Source organism: Octopus sinensis, linkage group LG28 (assembly GCF_006345805.1).
Source record: "Octopus sinensis linkage group LG28, ASM634580v1, whole genome shotgun sequence".
NCBI classification, from domain to species: domain Eukaryota; kingdom Metazoa; phylum Mollusca; class Cephalopoda; order Octopoda; family Octopodidae; genus Octopus; species Octopus sinensis.
In genome coordinates this window covers 11471008-11495535 of record NC_043024.1, presented here as the reverse complement: position 1 = coordinate 11495535, position 24528 = coordinate 11471008, and the positions used below count along the sequence as shown (strand labels likewise).

General features: G+C 42.2%; 1 protein-coding gene across 1 annotated transcript in view; it reads left to right on the top strand.

Moving 5' to 3' along the window:
• The window catches only part of LOC115225671 (dynein heavy chain 6, axonemal-like), a 63165-nt gene that overhangs the window by 4018 nt on the left and 34619 nt on the right, over positions 1-24528 (top strand). The window contains exons 3-14 of the mRNA XM_036514515.1: positions 1000-1215; positions 2430-2552; positions 3735-3896; positions 6807-6908; positions 10093-10290; positions 10781-10951; positions 13106-13346; positions 16290-16411; positions 18479-18613; positions 19243-19341; positions 22261-22392; positions 24223-24463. Coding sequence (XP_036370408.1) covers positions 1000-1215; positions 2430-2552; positions 3735-3896; positions 6807-6908; positions 10093-10290; positions 10781-10951; positions 13106-13346; positions 16290-16411; positions 18479-18613; positions 19243-19341; positions 22261-22392; positions 24223-24463 — 1942 coding nt within the window. The remainder of the gene's footprint in view (positions 1-999; positions 1216-2429; positions 2553-3734; positions 3897-6806; positions 6909-10092; positions 10291-10780; positions 10952-13105; positions 13347-16289; positions 16412-18478; positions 18614-19242; positions 19342-22260; positions 22393-24222; positions 24464-24528) is intronic.

Genomic DNA, 24528 nt, shown 5'->3' with positions numbered 1-24528 from the left:
TGGTGTTAGTTGAAGGCTACCAAACCTGCCACACACAGACAACTTCAGCTTTATATATATAGCTAAATTAGATGTCCTTGTCATGGCTTTGTACCTAGAGATGAAATAATTATTCATATTTCCTGAAGGCGGTGAGCTGGCAGAATCATTTGCCCGCCAAACAAAATACTGAGCGATATTTTGTCTGTCTTTATGTTCTGAGCTCAAATTCTGCCAAGGTCATCTGCCTCTCATCCTTTCAGGGTCGATAAATTAAGTACTAGTTGCATACTGGGGTCGATCTGATTGACTGAACCCCTCCCCCAAAATTTCAGGCCTTATGCCTAGAGTAGAAAAGATAATACCCTTAAAGCTAGGAACTTTTCAGCAACCATTCGCGCAATACTCTTTTACTCTTTTACTTGTTTCAGTCATTTGATTGTAGCCATGCTGGAGCACCGCCTTTAGTCAAGCCTAATACTTATTCTATCGGTCTATTTTGCCGAACCGCTAAGTTACGGGGACGTGAACATACCAGCATCAGTTCTTAAGCAATGTTGGGGGGACAAACAAGGACACATAAACATGCACACACACACACATACATACATATATATATATATATACGACGGGCTTCTTTCAGTTTCCATCTACCAAGTCCACTCACAAGGCTTTGGTCGGCCCGAGACTATAGTAGAAGACACTTGCCCAAGGTGCTACGCAGTGGGACTGAACCCAGAACCATGGGGTTGGTAAGCAAGCTACTTACCACACAGCCACTCCTGCACCCATATATATATATATATATATATAGATTATATATATATATACGACGGGCTTCTTTCAGTTTCCATCTACCAAATCTACTCACAAGGCTTTGGTCGGCATGAGACTATAGTAGAAGACACTTGCCCAAGGTGCCACGCTGGAGCACCGCCTACTTACCACACAGCCACTCCTACGCCTACAATGTTGTATCTTAATTAAAATTTTTTTGGTTTGTCTTTTTTTTCTTTCCAGGAAAAGCTTTCCATGTTGGACATGTCGAAGGAGGCCGTTTCCTGTTGCACCAGTGTCACAAGCACCAATAGAATGATCTGGCTCGACTGCTCAGGGATTCACCAATTCCTCGTCCCTTGGATCGATGCCATTTATCAGCAAATAACCGATTTTGTGATCAACAAAAGAGGCGAGAACTTTGTGACACTGCAGAAGAGAATGGCTGAAATCTCAAAGGTGTGGTAGGGCATCCTGGGGGTCAGGGATTGGGGATAAGGCGGCGAGCTGGCAGAAACGTTAGCACGCCGGGCGAAATGCGTAGCCGTATATTTCGTCTGCCGTTATGTTCTGAGTTCAAATTCGACTTTGCCCTTTTCCTTTCGGGGTGGATAAATTAAGTACCAGTTATGCACTGGGGTCGAGGCAATCAACTCAATCCATTTGTCTGTCCTTGTTTGTCCCCTCTATGTTTAGCCCCTTGTGAGCAATAAAGAAATAGGAACAGTATTACAAAATAGGTATTTCGTCTGCTGCTACGTTCTGAGTTCAAATTCCGCCGAGGTCGACTTTGTCTTTCATCCTTACGAGGTCGATTAAATAAGTACCAGTTACGCACTAGGGGCGATGTAATCGACTTAATCCGTTTGTCTGTTCTTGTTTGTCCCCTCTGTTTTTAACCCCTTGTGGGTAGTAAAGAAATAGGTATTTCGTCTGCTGCTACGTTCTGAGTTCAAATTCCGCCGAGGTCGACTTTGCCTTTCATCCTTTCGAGGTCGATTAAATAAGTACCAGTTACGCACTGGGGGCGATGTAATCGAATTAATCCGTTTGTCTGTTCATGTTTGTCCCCTCTGTGTTTAGCCCCTTGTGGGTAGTAAAGAAATAGGTATTTCGTCTGCCATTACATTCTGAGTTCAAATTCCGCCGAGGTCGACTTTGCCTTTCATCCTTTCGGGGTTGATAAATTAACTACCAGTTATGCACTGGGGTTGATATAATCGACTTAATCTGTTTGTCTGTCCTTGTTTGTCCCCTCTGTGTTTAGCTCCTTGTGGGCAATAAAGAAATATATTAGGCATTGGGAAAAGGGTTTATGTTTTGGCTTTTTTACTTGTTTCAGTCATTGGACTGTGGCCATGCTGGGGCACCACCTTTTACTCAAATGAATCGACCCAAGTAGTTTTTGCTTTTTCAAGCCTGGTACTTATTCCATCAGTCTCTTTTGCCAAGCTGCTAAGTCACAGGGACATAAACAAACCCAACCAATGCCGGGCGATACTGCTAGTTAATTATATAATGTGGAATTTTTCCAAGACTAGATAAAGAATTCTTCACCCCCCTCCAAATTTTGAAGAATGGATACAAAAAATATTAGAAATATTAAAATGAAATGTATGAATTTTTTGAAAACTTAAAATTTTTCTTTATTGCTTTGTCTGTTTTTATTTTAGGCTCTGTTACAAAAACCAGGAAGACTGGCAGAATTTGTTGATTATGTTCAGTTGTACAGGAAACACCTGAAGGATATTCCTCAATGCAAAGATGATATGGAGTACACCGAAGATTTGTACAATGTAAAGTCAGATTACAGCTATGTCCTTTCTTGTTGTTGTTGTTGTTGTTGTTGTTGTTGTTGTTGTTCTTGTTCTTCTTCTTTTTCTTCTTCTTCTTCTTCTTCCTCCTCTTCCTCCTCCTCTCTTCTTCTTCTTCTTCCTCTTCCTCCTCCTCTTCTTCTTCTTCTTCTTCCTCCTCTTCCTCCTCCTCTTCTTCTTCCTCCTTTTCCTCCTCCGCCTCTTCTTCTTCTTCTTCTTCTTCTTCTTCCTCTTCCTCCTCCTCTTCTTTGTCTTCCTCTTCTTTCTTCTTCTTTGCCTTCTTCCTCTTCTTTGTCTTCCTCTTCTTTCTTCTTCTTGCTGGTGCTGTTGTTGTTGTTGTTAAGCAACAAGACGGGATAAGGGTGATTAGGTGATGGCCTAGGGCTTAGGGGCGGGAGACCCCAGACCTTGGAAAAAAAAAAAACAACTTTGGTAGTCTTGTAGTCGAGGGCTCTTTGTTGACGCCCAACACCACTGGGAGGTGGCCCTCGAAGTCGCGGGAAATGGAGATCTCCAGGTCCAAATTCTTGAACAGCTGCTGACCAGGCTCCCGTGGCTTTTATGGGTTTTTCCACGTGAGACCTTTTCTTTTTTCGAAGCGTCTCCTCTATTGGGAGTTTTGTAAATTGTTGAATTTTTTTTCCGTTGTTGTAAAGCTTGTTTACACGTACCTTTTTCTTTCGAAAAACGGACAAAACCCTTTGTAACCTTTCGTCCTGTTTTGTCCCTTTATATTTTCTAATCATGTGTGTCAGCCCTTGTGGCCAATAAAAAGAATTAATTATTATTATTATTATTATTATTGAATCATGGCCGAAGCCAGTGCCGCCTCGACTGGTTTCCGTGCAGGTGGCACGTAAAATGCACCAATCCGACCGTGGCCGATGCCAGCCTTGCCTGGCACCAGTGCAGGTGGCACGTAAAAAGCACCTCTACACTCACGGAGTGGTTGGCGTTAGGAAGGGCACCCAGCTGTAGAAACATTGCCAGATAAGACCGGAGCCTGGTGCAGCCTTCTGGCTTCCCAGATCCCCGGTCGAACCGTCCAACGCATGCTAGCATGGAGAACGGACGTTAAACGATGATGATGATGATGATGATTATTATCCTTGTATTTGTATACAGATATTTTAAAATTCATTATTGTTATATTTCTATGAACAGATAATTAGTCGATATTTCCGGGAACAGACCATTGATGAGTTCAGAGAAAACCGCGCTTTGTGGAAGCAATGGGCAGAATTTCAGAAACAAATGTCAGACGTCAACAGTTATGTCAGTGCGCAAACACCATGGGCCATATCGGAATCAGACGAAAAATTTAAAGTAAGATTTCACTTGTAATTGCATGTCACTGTTAAATAAGGGATGTATAGGCACGGGAGTGGCTGCGTGGTAAGTAGCTTGCTTACCAACCACATGGTTCCGGGTTCAGTCCCACTGCGTGGCACCTTGGGAAAGTGTCTTCTACTATAGCCTTGCGCCGACCAAAGCCTTGTGAGTGGATTTGGTAGACGGAAACTGAAAGAAGCCCGTTGTATATATATATATAAGCATAGGAGTGGCTGTGTAGTAAGTAGCTTGCTTACCAACCACATGGTTCCGGGTTCAGTCCCACTGCGTGGCACCTTGGGCAAGTGTCTTCTACTATAGCCTCGGGCCGACCAAAGCCTTGTGAGTGGATTTGGTAGACGGAAACTGAAAGAAGCCCGTTGTATATATATATATAAGCATAGGAGTGGCTGTGTAGTAAGGAGCTTGCTTATCAACCACATGGTTCCGGGTTCAGTCCCACTGCGTGGCACCTTGGGCAAGTGTCTTCTACTATAGCCTCGGGCTGACCAAAGCCTTGTGAGTGGATTTGGTAGACAGAAACTAAAAGAATCCCATTGTATATATGTATATATATGTGTGTGTTTGTGTGTCTGTGTTTGTCTCCCCAACATCACTTAACAACCGATGCTGGTGTGTTTACCTCCTTGTAACTTAGCAGTTCTGCAAAAGAAACTGATAGAATAAGTACTAGGTTTACAAAGAACAAGTCCTGGGGGTCGATTTGCTCAACTAGAAGGCGGTGCTCCAGCATGGTCACAGTCAAATGACTGAAACAAGTAAAAGAAAGAAAGAAATGCAAGGTGTGCTTGATATGTATGGGCATAAGTTGTATGTTTTTGTATGCATTAATGTGTGTGTGTGTGTGTGTGTGTGTGTGTGTGTGTGTGTGTGTGTGTGTGTGTGTGTGTGTGTGTGTGTTGTGTGTGTGTGTGTGTCTGGCCCTTTGCTGTATGCATGAAGACCCCTACACCACTCTTGAGGGGATAAACAAAATTTTAAAAAAAGAGGAAGGGGAAATTTTTAACTAACTTTCTTTAAGCTGTGTACTGTTCGGCCACATGGCAAAGCAGTCTTTTCATTATAGTAGTTCCATTATCATCATCATCACCATCATCATCGCCATCACCATCATCATCATCATCATCATCATCATCACCATCATCATCATCATCATCATCATCATCACCATCATCATCATCATCATCATCGCCATCATCATCATCATCATCATCATCATCACCATCATCATCACCATCATCATCATCATCATCATCGCCATCATCATCATCATCATCATCATCATCACCATCATCATCATCATCATCATCGCCATCATCATCATCATCATCATCATCATCATCATCACCATCACCATCATCATCATCGCCATCATCATCGCCATGACCATCATCGCCATCATCATCGCCATCATCACCATCATCATCATCATCATCATCATCATCACCATCATCATCATCATCATCATCATCATCATCGTCATCATCACACCATCATCATCATCATCACACCATCATCATCATCATCATCATCATCGCATCATCATCATCATCATCATCATCATCACCATCATCATCATCATCATCATCGCCATCATCATCATCATCATCATCATCATCATCATCACCATCACCATCATCATCATCGCCATCATCATCGCCATGACCATCATCGCCATCATCATCGCCATCATCACCATCATCATCATCATCATCACCATCATCATCGCCATGACCATCATCGCCATCATCACCATCATCATCATCATCATCATCATCATCATCATCATCATCGTCATCATCACCATCATCATCATCATCGCCATCATCATCATCATCATCATCATCATCATCACCATCATCATCATCATTGCCATCATCGCCATCACCATCATCATCATCATCACCATCATCGCCATCATCATCGTCATCATCACCGTCATCATCACCGTCATCATCATCATCGCCATCACCATCATCATCATCATTGCCATCATCACCATCATCGCCATCATCATCATCATCATCGCCATCACCATCATCGCCATCATCATCATCACCATCATCATCATCGCATCATCATCATCATCGCCATCATCATCATCATCATCATCATCACATCATCATCATCGTCATCATCACCATCATCACCATCATCATCATCATCATCATCATCATCAATCATCATCATCATCGTCATCATCACCATCATCATCATCATCGCCATCATCATCATCATCATCAATCATCATCATCATCAACCATCATCATCATCATTGCCATCATCGCCATCACCATCATCATCATCATCATCATCATCATCGTCATCATCACCGTCATCATCATCATCATCGTCATCATCACCGTCATCATCATCAATCATCATCATCATCATCATCATCATCGTCATCATCACCATCATCATCATCATCGCCATCATCATCATCATCATCATCATCATCATCACCATCATCACCATCATCACCATCATCACCATCATCATCATCATCATCATCACCATCATCGCCATCATCATCGTCATCATCACCGTCATCATCACCGTCATCATCATCATCGCCATCACCATCATCATCATCATTGCCATCATCACCATCATCGCCATCATCATCATCATCATCGCCATCACCATCATCGCCATCATCATCACCATCATCGCCATCATCACCATCATCGCCATCATCATCATCATCATCATCATCACCATCATCATCATCATCATCATCACCATCATCGCCATCATCATCATCATCACCACCATCATCATCATCATCATCATCATCATCATCACCACCACCACCACCACCACCATCATCATTATTATTATAATATTCTTTCTCTTTCTCTCTCTTTTTCTCTGTTACAGAAATTGGAGATTTGTGTCACCTTGTTACACCAGAAAGCAATGGGGGGTAAGTTTTTGGACCCATCAAACCCCGCTTCGGCCATGGTGGACGAGATCAAAGAGGTACTTATATCCTTGTTCACATTTCACAAAACATTTCCTGATAAAATCCAATGTTGTCTTAAGACACGGGCACACTAGGCAGTTGCTTAGGGGCCTCACAGATCTAGGGGCCCAATTTTGATCTGTGTAATTAAACCAGCCAGGACCCCTGGTCTGGTGGTATGTAAAAAGCACCATCCGACTCGTGGCCGATGCCAGCGCCGCCTCGACTGGCTTCCGTGCCGGTGGCATGTAAAATACACCAATCCGACCGTGGCCGATGCCAGCCTCGCCTGACACCTGTGCAGGTGGCACGTAAAAAGCACCCACTACACTCACGGAGTGGTTGGCGTTAGGAAGGAGGGCATCCAGCTGTAGAAACACTGCCAGATCAGACTGGAGCCTGGTGCAGCCTTCTGGCTTCCCAGATCCCCGGTCGAACCGTCCAACCCATGCTAGCATGGAAAACGGAAGTTAAACGATGATGATGATGTATACTGCAGCTTAATGTCAATAAATGAATACCCCAGGGCCCTCTGTACTGACTGTTGCTAAGATGGCCCTGGGGAAACACAACACTGACCGTTATTTCCGAGTTCTGGGTTACTGCTTATGTTTAGTTCAGTACCTGTAATTTGCTCCTGGGTTCTGTTTTTTCATTCTTCCAGAACCAATAAAATTACTTAATTCCCATCCTGGGTCACCTTTTATTTTTCAACAGCTGTCAGTACTTGTTTCTTAAAGCATATATTGTTGGAGCACAACAAGGGTCCCAGCTGATACGGTCAACAGAACAGCTTGTTCATGAAATTAACGTGCAAGTGGCCGAGTATTCCACAAACCCGTGTACCCCTAATGTAGTTCTCAGGGAGATTCAGCATGACACACAGAGTGTGATGAGGCTGGCCCCTTTGAAATACAGGTACAACTCATTTTTGCCACCTAAGTGGACTGGAGCAACGTGAAATAAAGTGTCTTGCTCAAGGACACAACGCGTCGCCGGGAATTGAACTCACGATCTTGCAATTGTGAGTCGAGTACCCTAACCACTAAGCCACGCACCTTCACATGTATATACATACATCATACATACCATAAAAACCCATGTAATTTGCACACCTGTATAGTTTACGCAGGTGAGTTTCAGGATAAAAATTGTTAAAGAAAGCTTTACTCATGTAAAATTGGCACCCAAAAGTTTTCAGAATTGCTGCTATGGCCAGGGGGAGAAAAGATTTTCAATTTAGTTGTATTTAGCATAATTTCACTTAATGCCAACCACTCCGTGAGTGTAGTGGGTGCTTTTTACAGGTGGCACGTAAAAAGCACCCACTACACTCACGGAGTGGTTGGCGTTAGGAAGGGCATCCAGCCGTAGAAACACTGCCAGATCTGACTGGGCCTGACGAAGCCTTCCAGCTTCACAGACCCCAGCTGAACCGTCCAACCCATGCTAGCATGGAAAGCGGACGTTAAATGATGATGATGATGATGATGATGATGATTAGATTTTATTAAATTTTCATTAAATAAAAATAATTTCTGTTTAGCAGGTATCACATTGAAAGTTATTAAATTACAAAGTGTTTGTGTTGTTTATAATAAATTTTATTTTGCATTTCCTGGCCAGAAGAGATTATGTCCGATCTTTAGACATATTTCTGAATGTCTTCTCAAATCACGATCACAGGAAAATCTGTTGATAATTCTTATCAACAAAACCAAAGCTGATAAATATGCACAAGTGTTGCAAAATAAATTTAATTACTGATAAACATCAGCTTGGATGACATTTTATTCAACCGACAGAGGAAGGTGACCAATCAGACCGATTTTGTAAACAGAATTCTGATTGGTCGAAAGTGTCTATTCTTGTCGGAACCTTTGATATGGAGTATTGAAATTTTAATCCCTTTCACACATATGAAATGTCAGGCAAACTTAAAGATTTGTCATTACTGTTTTAGCCGGGAGACCAAAGTGATAGTTTGGTAATCCGCTGAAACAAACATTAAAAATCGAAAAGAGAAAATAAAGGGACTTTGCAAGTTTAACTCGGTGTTTATTGAACAAGAGAGGTGCGAAATTTAAGAAGTGACTTGTTAGAATATACATGTCTGTGAGGAGACATAAACAAGAATAGTAAACTTCTACTATGCCAAAAGAACTGGTGACACATACATTACAAGTGTTCTATGAAGAGAACATAAGGTTGCATAATTCAACATGAATGTGAAACGACATTAAACATCGTATTAGGTAAATGAAGGTTTCTGTAGGAATGCTATGTCATATTCACTTAGTGTGTCTACATGCGCAAGGATGAGTTATGATGTAGTCGTCAGCATTAGATGCAGTAAAATATGGCCCAGACTGTGATTACCAACATGAATGTCAAACTTCAAAAAGTTGTTTACCATTTAATGGTTTTAGTAAATATATACAGAAAAAGTAAGCATTATACCGTCCAGCATAAATAGAAGTCAACTTCATTATATTTTTTCTGTAAAACCTATTCTGACATTAAATGAGTCAACTTCCGGTACAAATGTTTACATTTGTACATCATTTTTCAACAAAATATTTCTAAAAAATTCTGGAAACAATCCACTCATGTAATTTACGCACCCCCTGAAGTTTATCTTTGTTTTTGTGAAAAAAGTGTGTAAATTACATGGGTTTTTACGGTACATATCTATATAGGTGGAGGCGCAATGGCCCAGTGGTTAGGGCAGCGGACTTGCGGTCGTAGAATCGTGGTTTCTACTCCCAGACCAGGTGTTGTGAGTGTTTATTGAGCGAAAACACCTAAAAGCTCCACGAGGCTCCGGCAGGGGATGGTGGTGATCCCTGCTGTACTCTTTCACCACTCTTTCTCCCACTTTCTTCTGTTGGCCTGCTCACTTGGCCAGCGGGGTGGCGTCATTCGAAGGCTAAAACAATGCGAATGCATCGGGACCAGCTATGTGTAGCATCATCTGATGGTCTGGTCGGTCACGTAATCACATGATATCTATATAGAGTATCCCAGCAGGTGCTGTATGAGTACTCAGTTATAATCCAAGTTATGGCTAACCCTATTGAGTGGAAAGGAGCATCTAGGATTGCTCAAGGTAAGCTATCACAATGTATTTCATCTGATTCACTTTGCTGGATTATAAATAAATCCTGGATTCACTTCGCTGGATTTTTTGTCTTTTCTTAGATCCGTCTCGAATTCCAAGGGAATCAAGAAAGCCTGTTAAATCTGAATAAATGGAAAAAAGCTATCTGTGGTGAATCGTACGATCTGAGCTTCCTAAACGGAATGGTCACCGAAATGGATGCCCGCTTTGACCTGTGGAAATACCTGAGAAGCACAATTGAACATACAAGTGAATGGAAGAAGATGCTGTTCAAGAAGGTAAATAGATGGGAACCGTGAATGATATTGATGTTCTTGATATTGTAGGATGCATGGCCGAGCGGTCAGTGTGTTGCACTCGTGTTCATGGGATTGTGGTTTCAATTCCTCGACCAGGTGGGGTGTTGTGCTTTTGAGCAAAACACTTCATCTCACGTTGCTCTGGAATCACTTTGACACCCATCTGACATGTGATACACTTGTGCACCTGTTCAGGTGACATCGATTTGATGGAGGGGCAGGTGAGCTGGTGTACAACGCATACATTTGATCACTATAAACAAATCATTTGTGCAGGGTGTTAAGCAAAAAGCTGAACATTCATGCATTGTCTTTAATGAGGGGAATCTGTTGTTGTTGTTGTTGTTGTTGTTGTTGAGTGAAAGAACACTATGATGATGCTGATGATGATAATGAATTTTACAGTTTGTGGCCTCATACCTGCCTACCAGTTCTTATGCTAAACTGACGTGTTACGATATTTTTGCAGATGAACGTTAACCAAACCCTGCAAAAGATAGAAGAATGGAAAACCGCAGCACAGACGCTCAAATCCTTGCTGCCATTTGGCGATAATGTCTTGAAGTTTTGGGAGCAGCATTTGGACAATTTCATAAGACCCTTACCACTTCTGGAAATCATGTCTTCTCCCTTCCTCAAGGTAAGTGTCAGGGCTGGTGTTGTCCCCGTTCTAAACACTGTGGCATTCTGGGATTGAAGCTATGGTTACAGGGAGCAGAATTATGAGGGGATACTGAAAAGTTCCTGGCTTTGGGTAAGAGAAAATACATGAAGATCAGTTAATTATGATTTTATTCAACATATACCCCTCTCAGATTCACACACTTATTGCAGCGGTCCTTCAGTTTTTCTAAGCCCTGTAAAAGAACTCGGAAGGTTGGGCCCCTAACCAAGCATTTTGCGACACCCTTAAAACCAAGAACTTTTCTGCCCCCACTCCCTCATATATATATTTTATACATACATATGAGGGGTGTTAAATAATTCCTGGCTTTGGGTAAAAGAAAATACAGAAGGATCTGTTAATTATGATTTTATTCAACATATTCCATTCTCAGATTCACACACTTATTGCAACGGTCCTTCAGTTTTTCTAAGCCCTGTAAAAGAACTCGGAAGATTGAGCCCCTAACCTAGCATTTCGTGACACCCTTAAAGCCAAGAACTTTTCTGCCCCACCTCATATATATATTTTATATATACATATGAGGGCTGTTGAAAAGTTCCTGGCTTTGGGTAAAAGAAAAAAACAGAATGGTTCGTTAATTATGATTTTATTCAAGATATTCCCCTCTCAGATTCACACACTTATTGCAGGGGTCCTTCAGTTTTTCTAAGCCATGTAAAAGAACTCAGAAGATTGAGTTTCCAACCAGACCTTTCACAATACCCATAAAACCAAGAACTCCCCATATTAAATAGCTTGAAGTTAATGTTGTTGTTGTTGTTGTTGTTGTTTAACCCTAGGACTATTCAGATTGAATACTTTTTTTTTCCTTCAATTCTCTTCCTCCAAACTATTATTCACTCCATCCACTGCAATCCTCATCTCTAATCATCCGTCACACCTCTTTCCATGCTCCACTGCACTTAGTTACCCACTTTCCATTTCTGTTTTTCTATTCATATTCTCTCATATTGTTGTAGTGAAAATTTCCACTCAGAAAATTTACGTTTTTCAGAAGTACAGCCCCCTAAAAATCCCCTGCGTAGTATACTCAAGGGCAGACTATACTCGAGGATTTATGGTACTCTCTCAATACTGGACGACATCACCTTACTTATAGTGACTGGTTCATTCCACTCATCACATGGAAGGAGTGTATCATTATTACTAATTCCCTACAACAGTTTGTTAAAAATTATATGCAAAAAATTGGTTATACTTCTAAAATACACAATATTTGAACGGCTTTTTTTATACAATACCTAATAATATCTAATTATAAAGATATAAACATTTTTTTAAACTTTGAATAGCCATGAGGGTCCACAATTAGGTATTGAAAGGGTCCACAGGTATTGAAAGGGTCAAATGCAATGCTTATTTATTCGCAATATTTTTAATTAATCATGCATTGCTATGAAATTGCAATGATCGCCAGAACCTACTGACTGGCCCCTCATGCCGGTGTCACGTAAAAGCACCCACTACGCTCTCAGAGTGGTTAGCATTAGAAAGGGCATCCAGCTGTAGAAACTTTGCCAGATCAGATTGAGCCTGGTGCAGCCCTTGGCTCACCAGTCCTCAGTCAAACCTATTTCTTTACTACCCACAAGAGGCTAAACACAGAGGGGACAAACAAGGACAGACAAAGGGATTAAGTCGATTACATCGACCCCAGTGCGTAACTGGTACTTAATTTATCGACCCCGAAAGGATGAAAGGCAAAGTCGACCTCGGCGGAATTTGAACTCAGAACGTAACGGCAGACAAAATATGCATTTCGCCCGGCGTGCTAACGTTTCTGCCAGCTCGCCGCCTTCCTCAGTCAAACCGTCCAACCCATGGAAAGCAGACGCAAAATGATGATGATGATGATGAATGTAGGTAGTTAAGGTAAATCCCAGCTGTTACCTCTTGCCAGCATGGAAAGTGGACATTAAACAATGATGATTATGATGTGATTATTTTTAGAATGACATTGTAGGTTAGGTACAAAAAGCCAGATCCGGCTAGTTTGAGCATAAAATAGGTAAGATATTTAGACTGAATGTGGCCAGTTTAAATGCTTAAGGGTTAGTGACCTGATTTTGAATATATGTTATTTCTCTTTTTATCTTACAATTTCAGTCCCGCCATTGGCAGTCCATGTTTGATGGAATGGGAGCTGTGTATGATGTCACGAAAGACTACATCGTTGAAGAACTGATATCTCTAAAGTTGGCCAAACACGAACAGACAATCATGTCCATTTATCGTACGGCCGTTGCTGAACATGACTTGGAAATACGAGTGAAGAAAATGAAGAGAGAATGGGAACAGTTGAGGTTCAAACTTTTCAAGTACATCCCAGACAGTTTAAAGAACACGAGTAAGGGAAAAAATTTGTTCTTCCTCCATGGTATCCTGCTCAGCCACATGTTCGGTTCATAGAGGCTAAAAAGAGTATGTTGGGAAAAGACAGGGCTATTTGGATTAAGCTGGGAGATGGGCAGAGAATGGCAATAGCAGAGATGGGTGGTGAGCTAAAAGGGAGAGTAGGTGAAGGGTGGCAATTGAGATGGGTCAGGGGAGAGTGAGTAATGGCTGGCAGCACAGCACGATAAGATTAGGTGTGTTGATTAGAAAGATAGTAGTGGCCTTATGCAGCCTCCTCTATCATATTTGTCCATCAGAGTGGCAAGGACGGATTGGTCAGCTTTAAGGATGAGTGAGTACTTGCATTACTCTTTTACTCTTTTACTTGTTTCAGTCATTTGACTGTGGCCATGCTGGAGCACCGCCTTTAGTCGAGCAAATCAACCCCAGGACTTATTCTTTGGAAGCCTAGTACTTATTCTGTCGGTCTCTTTAGCCAAACGGCTAAGTTACGGGGACGTTAACACACCAGCATCGGTTGTCAAGCGATGTTGGGGGGACAAACACAGACACACAAGCATATACACACACATGCATATATATAAATGGAAATTGTAGTTGTGATACCTGTGCCGGTGGCACATAAAAAGTACCCACTTTGACTGGCTTCTGTGCCGGTGGCACATAAAAAGCACCCACTACACTCACGGAGTGGTTGGCATTAGGAAGGGCATCCAGCTGTAGAAACACTGCCAGATCAGACTGGAGCCTGGTGCAGTCTTCTGGCTTCTCAGACCCCAGTCAAACCGTCCAACCCATGCCAGCATGGAAAACAGACGTTAAACGATGATGATGATGATGATAATATACATATACACAACGGGCTTCTTTCAGTTTCCATCTAACAAATCCACTCACAAGGCTTTGATCGGCCCGAGCCTATAGTAAAAGACACTTGCCCAAGGTGCCACGCAGTGGGAATGAACCTGGAACCATGTGGTTGGTAAGCAAGCTACTTACCACACAGCCACTCCTGCACCTACTCCTTGAATGGTAACTCTGCTTAAAGTGAAAAAGAGTTGTGTGTCACTTTTACTCTCTTATCTGTGTACACACACACACACACACACACACACACACACATACACACACATACATACATACAATATATATGTGTGTGTGTGTGTATGCAGAGGATATGCAAAGAGTAGAGAGGAATGAAGCTAGTATACTCTCAAACTCTCTCTCTGTCTGTTCGTCTTTTTTTTCCACCTGGGGTAACTATGTACCTCGTCTACAGCCTAACACCTCTTTCTGCCCCTGTATTATTCTTTTTAACCTCTCATCACCTGGCACAAAAACAAATCTCCCTCCATACTACTTCCCCATCCAGTCAAGGGGCCTTTGCCTCGCAAGATGCTTGGTGACCCTTTTACTGCTGGTGCTATGGTTAAAAAAAACAAAGAAACACACAGTACACTTTATAAAGTGGTCGGCAGTTTGGAAGCACATCCAGCTATAGAAATCATTTCTGAAGCAGAGACTAGAACTTGGTATAGTAGTCTTTGGCTTTACCATCTTCTGTTAAATTGTCCAACCTATGCTAGCATGGGAAATGGACAGTAAAGGATGATGGTGGTTTGTGGTGGTGGTGGATGGCATTGTTGGCAGCATATTATATATATCTATATATATATATATATCTATATATATATATATATATATATATATATATATAGGGAGAGTTTACCAAAAATCAAAGGACAAAGACAGGTGGTGTAGAAACAACAGATGTATTAGTATAACGCTCAGGAATAGAAAAAGTCTTTTACATTTCGAGCCTATGCTCTTCTACAGAAAGGTACACAGAAAAAAAACAAGGAGAGAAAAAAAATGTGTGTAGTGACTAACGATCTATCATATATATATATATATATATATATATATAATTATTATATACATATATATATATATATGCATATATATATCCCGTGCAGGTGGCACATAAAAAGTACCATTTGAGCGTGGTCGTTGCCAGTACCGCCTGACTGGCCCTCGTGCTGGTGGCACGTAAAAAGCATTCACTACACTCTGAGTAGTTGGCATTAGAAAAGGCATCCAGCTGTAGAAATTCTGCAAGATCAAGATTGGAGTCTGGTGCAGCCATCTGGTTTGCCAGACCTCAGTCAAAATCGTCCAACCCATGCCAGCATGGAAAGCGGACATTAAACGATGATGATGATGATGATGATATATATTCTCTTTTACTCTTATACTTGTTTCAGTTATTTGACTGCGACCATTCTGGAGCACCGCCTTTAATCGAGCAACTCGACCCCGGGACTTATTCTTTGTAAGCCTAGTACTTATTCTATTGGTCTCTTTTTGCCGAACCGCTAAGTGACGGGGACATAAACACACCAGCATCGGTTGTCAAGCGATGTTGGACGGGACAAACACAGACACACAAACATACACGCACACTATATATATATATATATATATACATATACGACGGGCTTCTTTCAGTTTCCGTCTACCAAATCCACTCCCAAGGCTTTGGTCGGCCCGAGGCTATAGTAGAAGACACTTAGGCGGCGAGCTGGCAGAAACGTTAGCACGCCGGGTGAAATGCGTAGCCGTATTTCGTCTGCCGTTACGTTCTGAGTTCAAATTCCGCCGAGGTCGACTTTGCCTTTCATCCTTTCGGGGTCGATGAAATAAGTACCAGTTACGCACTGGGGTCGATATAATCGACTTAATCCGTTTGTCTGTCCTTGTTTGTCCCCTCTGTGTTTAGCCCCTTGTGGGTAGTAAAGAAATATATAGTAGAAGACACTTGCCCGAGGTGCCACGCAGTGGGACTGAACCCGGAACCATGTGGTTGGTAAACAAGCTACTTACCACACAGCCACTCCTGCGCCTATATATATATATATATATTTCATATTTGTAGCTAGAAGTGAACTGGAGTCAAGCAATGAAAGTCAGATCAAACCCAACTTCAGATCAATTCTATCAATCAGAGATGATTATTATATTTTGACTGGAGTTGACGAACTCAAGATGAAGCTAATGGTAAGCTTTTTTCTTTTCTTTTTATTGGTATGTCTGTTCATTGCTATTCTTTTCTGCCAGTTCAGCCCTGATCCAGCAGACACATGATCAAAGACATTCCAGCCAGGACTGTCCCATAAGCTGAAAGCCAGTGTGTGAGAACCATTCTAGAAGTTTTGAGACTTTTTTTAGAAGTGACATTTATTAATTTCAAAACTCTATTTTTCTTTCAAAGTGGATCCTTTCAAACCCCTCTTTTTCTCTCTCCCTCTCATCCCCCTTCATTCCTTTCTCTCATCCTCCTCCCTTCCTCTCTTTCTCATCCCCCTCCCTTCCTCTCTCTCATCCTCCTCCCTTTCTTTCTCATCCCCCTTCCTCCCTCTCTCTCACCCCCTCCCTTCCTCTCTCTCATCCTCCTCCCTTTCTTTCTCATCCCCCCTTCCTCCCTCTCTCTCATCCCCCTCCCTTCCTCTCTCTCTCTCATCCCCTCCCTCCCCCTCCCTCCCTCTCTCTCCTTCTCTCTCATCCCCCTTCTCTCCTCTCTCTCATCTCTTCCCTTCCACTCTCTCATCACTCTCCCTTCCTCTCTCTCATCCTCCACCCTTCCTCTCTCTCATCCTCCTCCCTTTCTTTCCAATCCCCCCTTCCTCCCTCTCTCTCACCCCCTCCCTTCCTCTCTCTCATCTCTTCCCTTCCACTCTCTCATCCCTCTCCCTTCCTCTCTCTCATCCTCCGCCCTTTCTCTCTCTCATCCCCCTCCCTTCCTCTCTGGTTATGTGTGTTAGCATATTTCTATTTATGCGTTTGAGGAGAGGTGAAAGTGTTTATGCCAGTTATGTTAATTAATCATAACATCTCTCACTATCTTTCTCCTCACTATCTTTCTGTGAAAGTTTCTTCATGTATGTGTATATGTGTGTGTGTGTGTGTGTGTGTGTGTGTGTGTGTGTGTGTGAGTGTATTCCCCTCCAGTGCCAAAAAGTACTATTGCCAAAACAGTCCAAATGTCCAGTCCACTATAAGGAAGCACTCCGTTGGTTACGACGATGAGGGTTCCGGTTGATCTGAATCAACGGAACAGCCTGCTCGTGAAATTAACGTGTAAGTGGCTGAGCACGCCCAGACACATGTACCCTTAACGTAGTTCTCGGGGTTATTCAGTTCCACGTGCACAGAGAGTGACAAGGTCGGCCCTTTGAAATACCGGTACAACAGAAACAGGAAGTAAGTGAGAGAAAGTTTGGTGAAAGAGTACAGCAGGGATCACCACCATCCCCTGCCGGAGCCTCATGGAGCTTTAGTGTGTTTCTCGCTCATATGGAAGCACTCCGTCGGTTACGACAACAAGGGTTTCCGGTTGATCCGAATCAACGAACAGCCTGCTCGTGAAATTAACATGTAAGTGGCTGAGCACTCCACAGACATGTACCCTTAACATAGTTCTCGGGGATACTACTCAGCGTGACCAAGAGAGTGACAGGCCGGCCCTTTGAAATAGAGCTACAACAAACAGTAAGAAAGAGTGAGAGAAAGTTGTGGTGAAAGAGTACCAGCAGGGATACCACCATCCCCTGCTGGAGCCTCGTGGCGCTTTTTTAGTTTTTTCGCTCAATAACACTCACCGCCCGGTCCTGGAATCGAAACCGCGATCCTATGACCGTGAGTCCGCTCCCTAACCACTGGGCCATTGCGCCTCCAGAGAGTGACACGGCCGGCCCCTTGAAATACAGGTACAACAGAAACAGGAAGTAAGAGTGAGAGAAAGTTGTGGTGAAAGAGTACAGCAGGGATCACCTCCACCCCCTGCCGGAGCCTCGTGGAGCTTTAGGTGTTTTCGTTCAATAAACACTCACAACGCCCGGTCTGGGAATCGAAACCGCGATCCTATGACCGCGAATCCGCTGCCCTAACCACTGGGCCATTGCGCCTCCACTCCCAGTCCACTATACCAAATCGACAACAGCATTGTCCGGCCACTATTCCCCTTTGTCTCGGTCAGTGTCTGCTAATACGTTGCTAGGATACGAATGGATGTTGTGAAAGGAAAACAAGATGAAGCAGCAAATAAAGGATCATGTTTTCTTCTAGGATGATTCCATTATCTTGAAGACAATGCTAAATTCTACAATCCTTGGAGAAATGCAAACTGAAGTCGAGGTTCTTGCTACAACGCTACACCAAATTGAAGAAATCACACACTTATGGATCACAGCCCAGAATAAGGTATGTAACAAGAGATTATTATTATTATTATTGTTATTATTATTATTATTATTATATGTTTGACTTTTGCTTTATATTTGTACAAGTCTCACCCAGAGATTATTATTATTATTATTTTTATTATTATTCACTGTTTAACGTCTGCTTTCCATGCTGGCATGGGTTGAACGGTTTGACTGAGGAGTGGTGAGCCAGAAGGCTGCACCAGGCTCCAATCTTGATCTGGCAAAGTTTCTACAGCTGAATGCCCTTCCTAACACCAACCACTCCGAGGGTGTAGTGGGTGCTTTTACGTGCCACCGGCACGAGGGCCAGTCAGGCGATATTGGCAATGACCTCGCTCAAATGTTTTTACACGTGCCACCGGCACAGGTGCCAGTGAGGCAACACTGGTAATGATCATGCTTGAATGGTACCTTTTACATACCACCAGCATGGAAGCCAGTTAGCCACTCTGGCAGCAATCATGCTCGGATGGTGCTCTTAGCATCCTACTAGCACGGGCACAAGTGCCAGTAAGGCGACACTGGTAACGATCACACTTGGATGGTGCCTTTTATGTGCCACTGTGATGTCTGATACATTGTATGGTCATTATAAATTCTTGCATTTTTGTTCTTAAATTCCAGTGGATGTACCTCATTAAAGTGTTTGAGAAACCAAGTATCGTTAAAGAATTTGAACTACACACCAATATGTTTGAATTCACGGTTCACAACAAATTTAAAGTAAGCATTCGTTTATCTTCGCTCCTTGGTTGAAAAAACAGGATAACATTGTGCAGAGTCAAGAGTTTTACTCTTTTACTCTCTTTTACTTGTTTCAGTCATTTGACTGCGGCCATGCTGGAGCACCGCCTTTTAGTCGAGCAAATCGACCCCCCAGGACTTATTCTTTGTAAGCCCAGTACTTATTCTATCAGTCTCTTTTGCCGAACCGCTAAGTGACGGGGACGTAAACACACCAGCATCGGTTGTCAAGCAATGCTAGGGGGACAAACACAGACACACAAACATATACACACACATATATATATATATACATATATACGACAGGCTTCTTTCAGTCAAGCAATGCTAGGGGGACAAACACAGACACACAAACATATACACACATATATATATATATATACATATATACAACAAGCTTCTTTCAGTCAAGCAATGCTAGGGGGACAAACACAGACATACAAACACATACACACATATATATATATATATACATATATACGACAGGCTTCTTTCAGTTTCCGTCTACCAAATCCACTCACAAGGCATTGGTCAGCCCGGGGCTATAGCAGAAGACACTTGCCCAAGATGCCACGCAGTGGGACTGAACCCGGAACCATGTGGTTGGTTAGCAAGCTACTTATGTATATATATATATATATATATATACGACAGGCTTCTTTCAGTTTCCATCTACCAAATCCACTCACAAGGCATTGGTCGGCCCAGGGCTATAGCAGAAGACACTTGCCCAAAATGCCACGCAGTGGGACTGAACCCGGAACCATGTGGTTGGTTAGCAAGCTACTTACCACACAGCCTGGTTACATATTTCCTTTATTCATCAAGTTACAACAAAATAAGCCCAGAATTCTAAGTAGAGGCCATCGGGTTGTAGCATCTGAAGCCACTTTTCTGCCAGTTCTTTGATTCCATGCTGATGCCAGTTCTTGCCCTTTGAGCCTCCATCTCCTCCTGGTTGATGAAATGGAGGCACGTGGCTTAGTGGTTAGGGTGTTTAACTCATGATCATTAGGTTGTGGTTTCGATTCCTGGACCGGACGATGCGTTGTGTTCTTGAGCAAAACACTTCATTTTCACATTGCTCCAGTCCACTCATCTGGTAAAATGAGTATCCTGCAATGGACCGGCGTCCCGTCCAGCTGGGGAATTTCTACGCCACTGAAACCGGGAAACCGGCATGGCTCGAGAAGGAGAAGGAACATGATCATGCAACAAGTAATAATCCGACTATATGCTGGGCATGGCATCAGTCCAATTCCCTCAAGTTCCTGGAGTTTATTCCAGATCATCCAAGCAGTATGAGGTTCTGCATTGCCTTGCTGCGGAAAAGATTACTTTCTTATTTCTTTACTGCCCACAAGGGGCTACACACAGAGGGGACAAACAAGGACAGACAAACGGATTAAGTCGATTATATCGACCCCAGTGCATAACTGGTACTTATTTAATCGACCCCGAAAGGATGAAGGCAAGTCGACCTTGGCGGAATTTGAACTCAGAAGATAGCGGCAGACGGAGACCTATTTCTTTACTCCACAAGGGGCTAAACACTGAGAGGACAAACAAGGACAGACAAACGGATTAAGTCGATTATATCGACCCCAGTGCATAACTGGTACTTATTTAATCGACCCCAAGGATGAAAAAAAAAGTCGACCTTGGCGGAATTTGAACTTCAGAAGATAGCGGCAGACGAAACCTATTTCTTTACTACCCACAATGGGTTACAATAGAGGGGACAAACAAGGACAGACAAACGGATTAAGTCAATTATATCGACCCCAGTGCGTAATGGTACTTATTAATCGACCCCGAAAGGATGAAAGGCAAAGTCGACCTTGGCGGAATTTGAACTCAGAAGATAGCGGCAGACGAAATACCTATTTATTTACTACCCACAAGGGGCTAAACACAGAGGGGACAAACAAGGACAGACAAACGGATTAAGTCGATTATATCGACCCCAGTGCATAACTGGTACTTATTTAATCGACCCCGAAAGGATGAAAGGCAAAGTCGACCTTGGCGGAATTTGAACTCAGAAGATAGCGGCAGACGAAATACCTATTTCTTTACTACCCACAAGGGGTTACACATAGAGGGGACAAACAAGGACAGACAAACGGATTAAGTCAATTATATCGACCCCAGTGTAACTGGTACTTATTTAATCGACCCCGAAAGGATGAAGGCAAGTCGACCTTGGCGAATTTGAATTTGAACATCAGAAGATAGCGGCAGACGAAATACCTATTTATTTACTACCCACAAGGGGCTAAACACAGAGGGGACAAACAAGGACAGACAAACGGATTAAGTCAATTATATCGACCCCAGTGCGTAACTGGTACTTATTTAATTGACCCCGAAAGGCAAAGTCGACCTGGGCAGAATTTGAACTCAGAACGTAGCGGCAGACGAAATACCTCTAAGCATTTCACCCTGCGTGCTAACATTTCTGCCTTAAGTTACCAAAATATTGCAAAGCTTTTGACTCGGCACATTATGTTTGAACACACAGTTCGCTATAGGTCCAAAACTAGTAAGTACTAGTTGATTCACCGTCTCTAGTCATGAAAAACCCACAATTGAAACCTGGATCTCACAAATGCTGAAGATCTCATGGTGTGACCCCTACATACAATGACTGGAATATTCTGGGTAAAATGCTTATTGGCATCTCTTCTGCTTCTTTACACAACAAGTTCAAATTCCACCAAGGCCCACTTACCCTTTTATCCTTTTAGGGGTTTGGCAAAATAAGTACCAGTTGTGTACTGTGGTGGGGTCAATATAATCAACTTAACCCTTTCCCTGTAAAATTACTTGTTTTGTACTAAAATTTACAACTGTTATTTTCCCCCTTTTTTTTTCATTTTTAATTAAATATTCCAGGACTGGATGCGTGCGGTAAACGCTGACCCCAAGGTAATGTCGGTCTGCCCCAAATCAATGAGTGAGAAAGATCATCGTGTCCTCCAGGGAACTAAGTTACGGAAAATGTTGCTGTCGATTATTGAAACCATGGTTGGTTTAATAAATCCTTTTTTTCCACTTTACTTTTATAATTCACTAGCAATATCGCCCGGCGTTGCTCGGGTTTGTTTTGACCTTTTAGATTTGGAATTTTTGAAAAGTAAAAATTTTGCATTATGTAGCTTGTTATTCTCTTTAAGTGAACATTTTTTCTGGTTGAAATACACCGAAAAATGGCGACACAGCAGTCAAAAAATTGTAAAAAATAGGGATTTTCATAGCAAAAAAGCACTTTTTTGATGTAAATAATTTTTGGTGTTAACATGGTCCGATTTGAATTTTTTCTTCTACGGAATGAAGAGCAAGCCTTCTTCTATCATACTCTCAATTTTGGTCAACTTGTGCTGCAGGGTCTCAGAGGAGATAGTGTTAGTTGAAGGCTACCAAACCTGCCACACACAGACAACTTCAGCTTTATATATATAGACTAGCAGTATCGCCCGGCGTTGCTCGGGTTTGTTTCGACCCTTTAGAATTGGAATTTTTGAAATGTAAAAAGTTTGCATTATGTAGCTTGTTATTCTCTTTAAGTGAACATTTTTCTAGTTGAAATACACCGAAAAATGGCAACACAGCAGTCAAACAATCGTATACGGAAAGTGTGTGTATAAAATTATAGAATTATTTTGTTTGTTAATTGTTTAAATTATTTTCCATTGCTTTCGTTTTTTTTTTTTCTTAATTTTTATCCTTAAATTAAATTAGCAATTAAGAAAAAAAAACGAAAGACAAAAATTTAGGGTTAGGGTGAGGGTTAGGCTTAGTGACAGGATGTTGTCTCAGTTTTAGACGCAGCAAATAATTTTAGCTCAATTAGAGGCGATTCATTGGTTAAAATTCAAAAAATTAAACTGCGTTAAACAAACTATAGAATTTTCTCAAGAAAGCCAAGAGAAAAAAATGTTTTATTTTGACAACATTCTACCAGTATAGGAAGTTTGAAAGTGTTTAGTTAACTAGAAATTGTGTTGAAAAGTGCTGTTCAAAAGGAAAAGATCCATAACAATGATGACCAATGGAGGAGTGGGTGTGTGGTAAGTAGCTTGTTTACCAACCACATGGTTCTGGGTTCAGTCCCACTGCGTGGCACCTTGGGCAAGTGTTTTCTACTACAGCCTTGGGCCGACCAAAGCCTTGTGAGTGGATTTGGTAGACGGAAACTGAAAGAAGCCCGTCGTATATATGTATATATAATATATATATATATATATATATTTATTTTATAGAAGGAGCTTCTACAGGACTAGAACTGTTTCATTCAAATGAAATCATCAGGAAGCTTGGTGTCACCAAGTTCCTGATGATTTCTTTTGAATGAAACAGTTCTAGTCCTGTAGAAGCTCCTTCTATAAAATAAATTAATTTACTCTGCTATGTATTGAGTACCTTATTTACTGTGGTTAACCCCGACTCAACCCGGGACCTATATATATATATATATATATATGCCTGTGTGTGTTTGTGTGTCTGTGTTTGTCCCCCTAGCATTGCTTGACAACCGATGCTGGTGTATTTATGTCCCTGTTACTTAGCGGTTCGGCAAAAGAGACCAATAGAATAAGTACTGGGCTTACAAAAAAAAAGAATAAGTCCCGGGGTCGAGCTCCTCGACTAAAGGCGGTGCTCCAGCATGGCCGCAGTCAAATGACTGAAACATGTAAAAGAGAGTAAAGAGTAATAGGTATTGTTCATAATTAATTGTAAGAATCTCTCTCAACTAAGTTGTCTATGATACTCCTGTTTTGAGCAACTTTCCTGAGAAGGGGTCACTGGTCCCCAAGCGCTAAGCAACCGTATCCTTTCTTGTAATTTCTGCCACAGGACACCATTTTGAAGAGGCTGCAACGACTCTTGGATGAAAGTCGGATGGATTTCCCACGTCTCTTCTTCCTCAGCGACAACGAGGTGACAGACCTACTCGCAGTCTCCGACAGACCGGAGCAACTCGTTCCCAGCGCACGGAAATGTTTCCCGGGCATCTTCAATTTGGCGCTGAGAGTTCCAAAACAAAGGAACAAGAAACCTTCTCGGATGCTCACGGCTAACGAATTGTCTATGAACAGTAGGTTAACTACACAACATTCTTCTTCTTCTTCTTCTTCTTCTTCTTCTTCTCCTCCTTCTTCT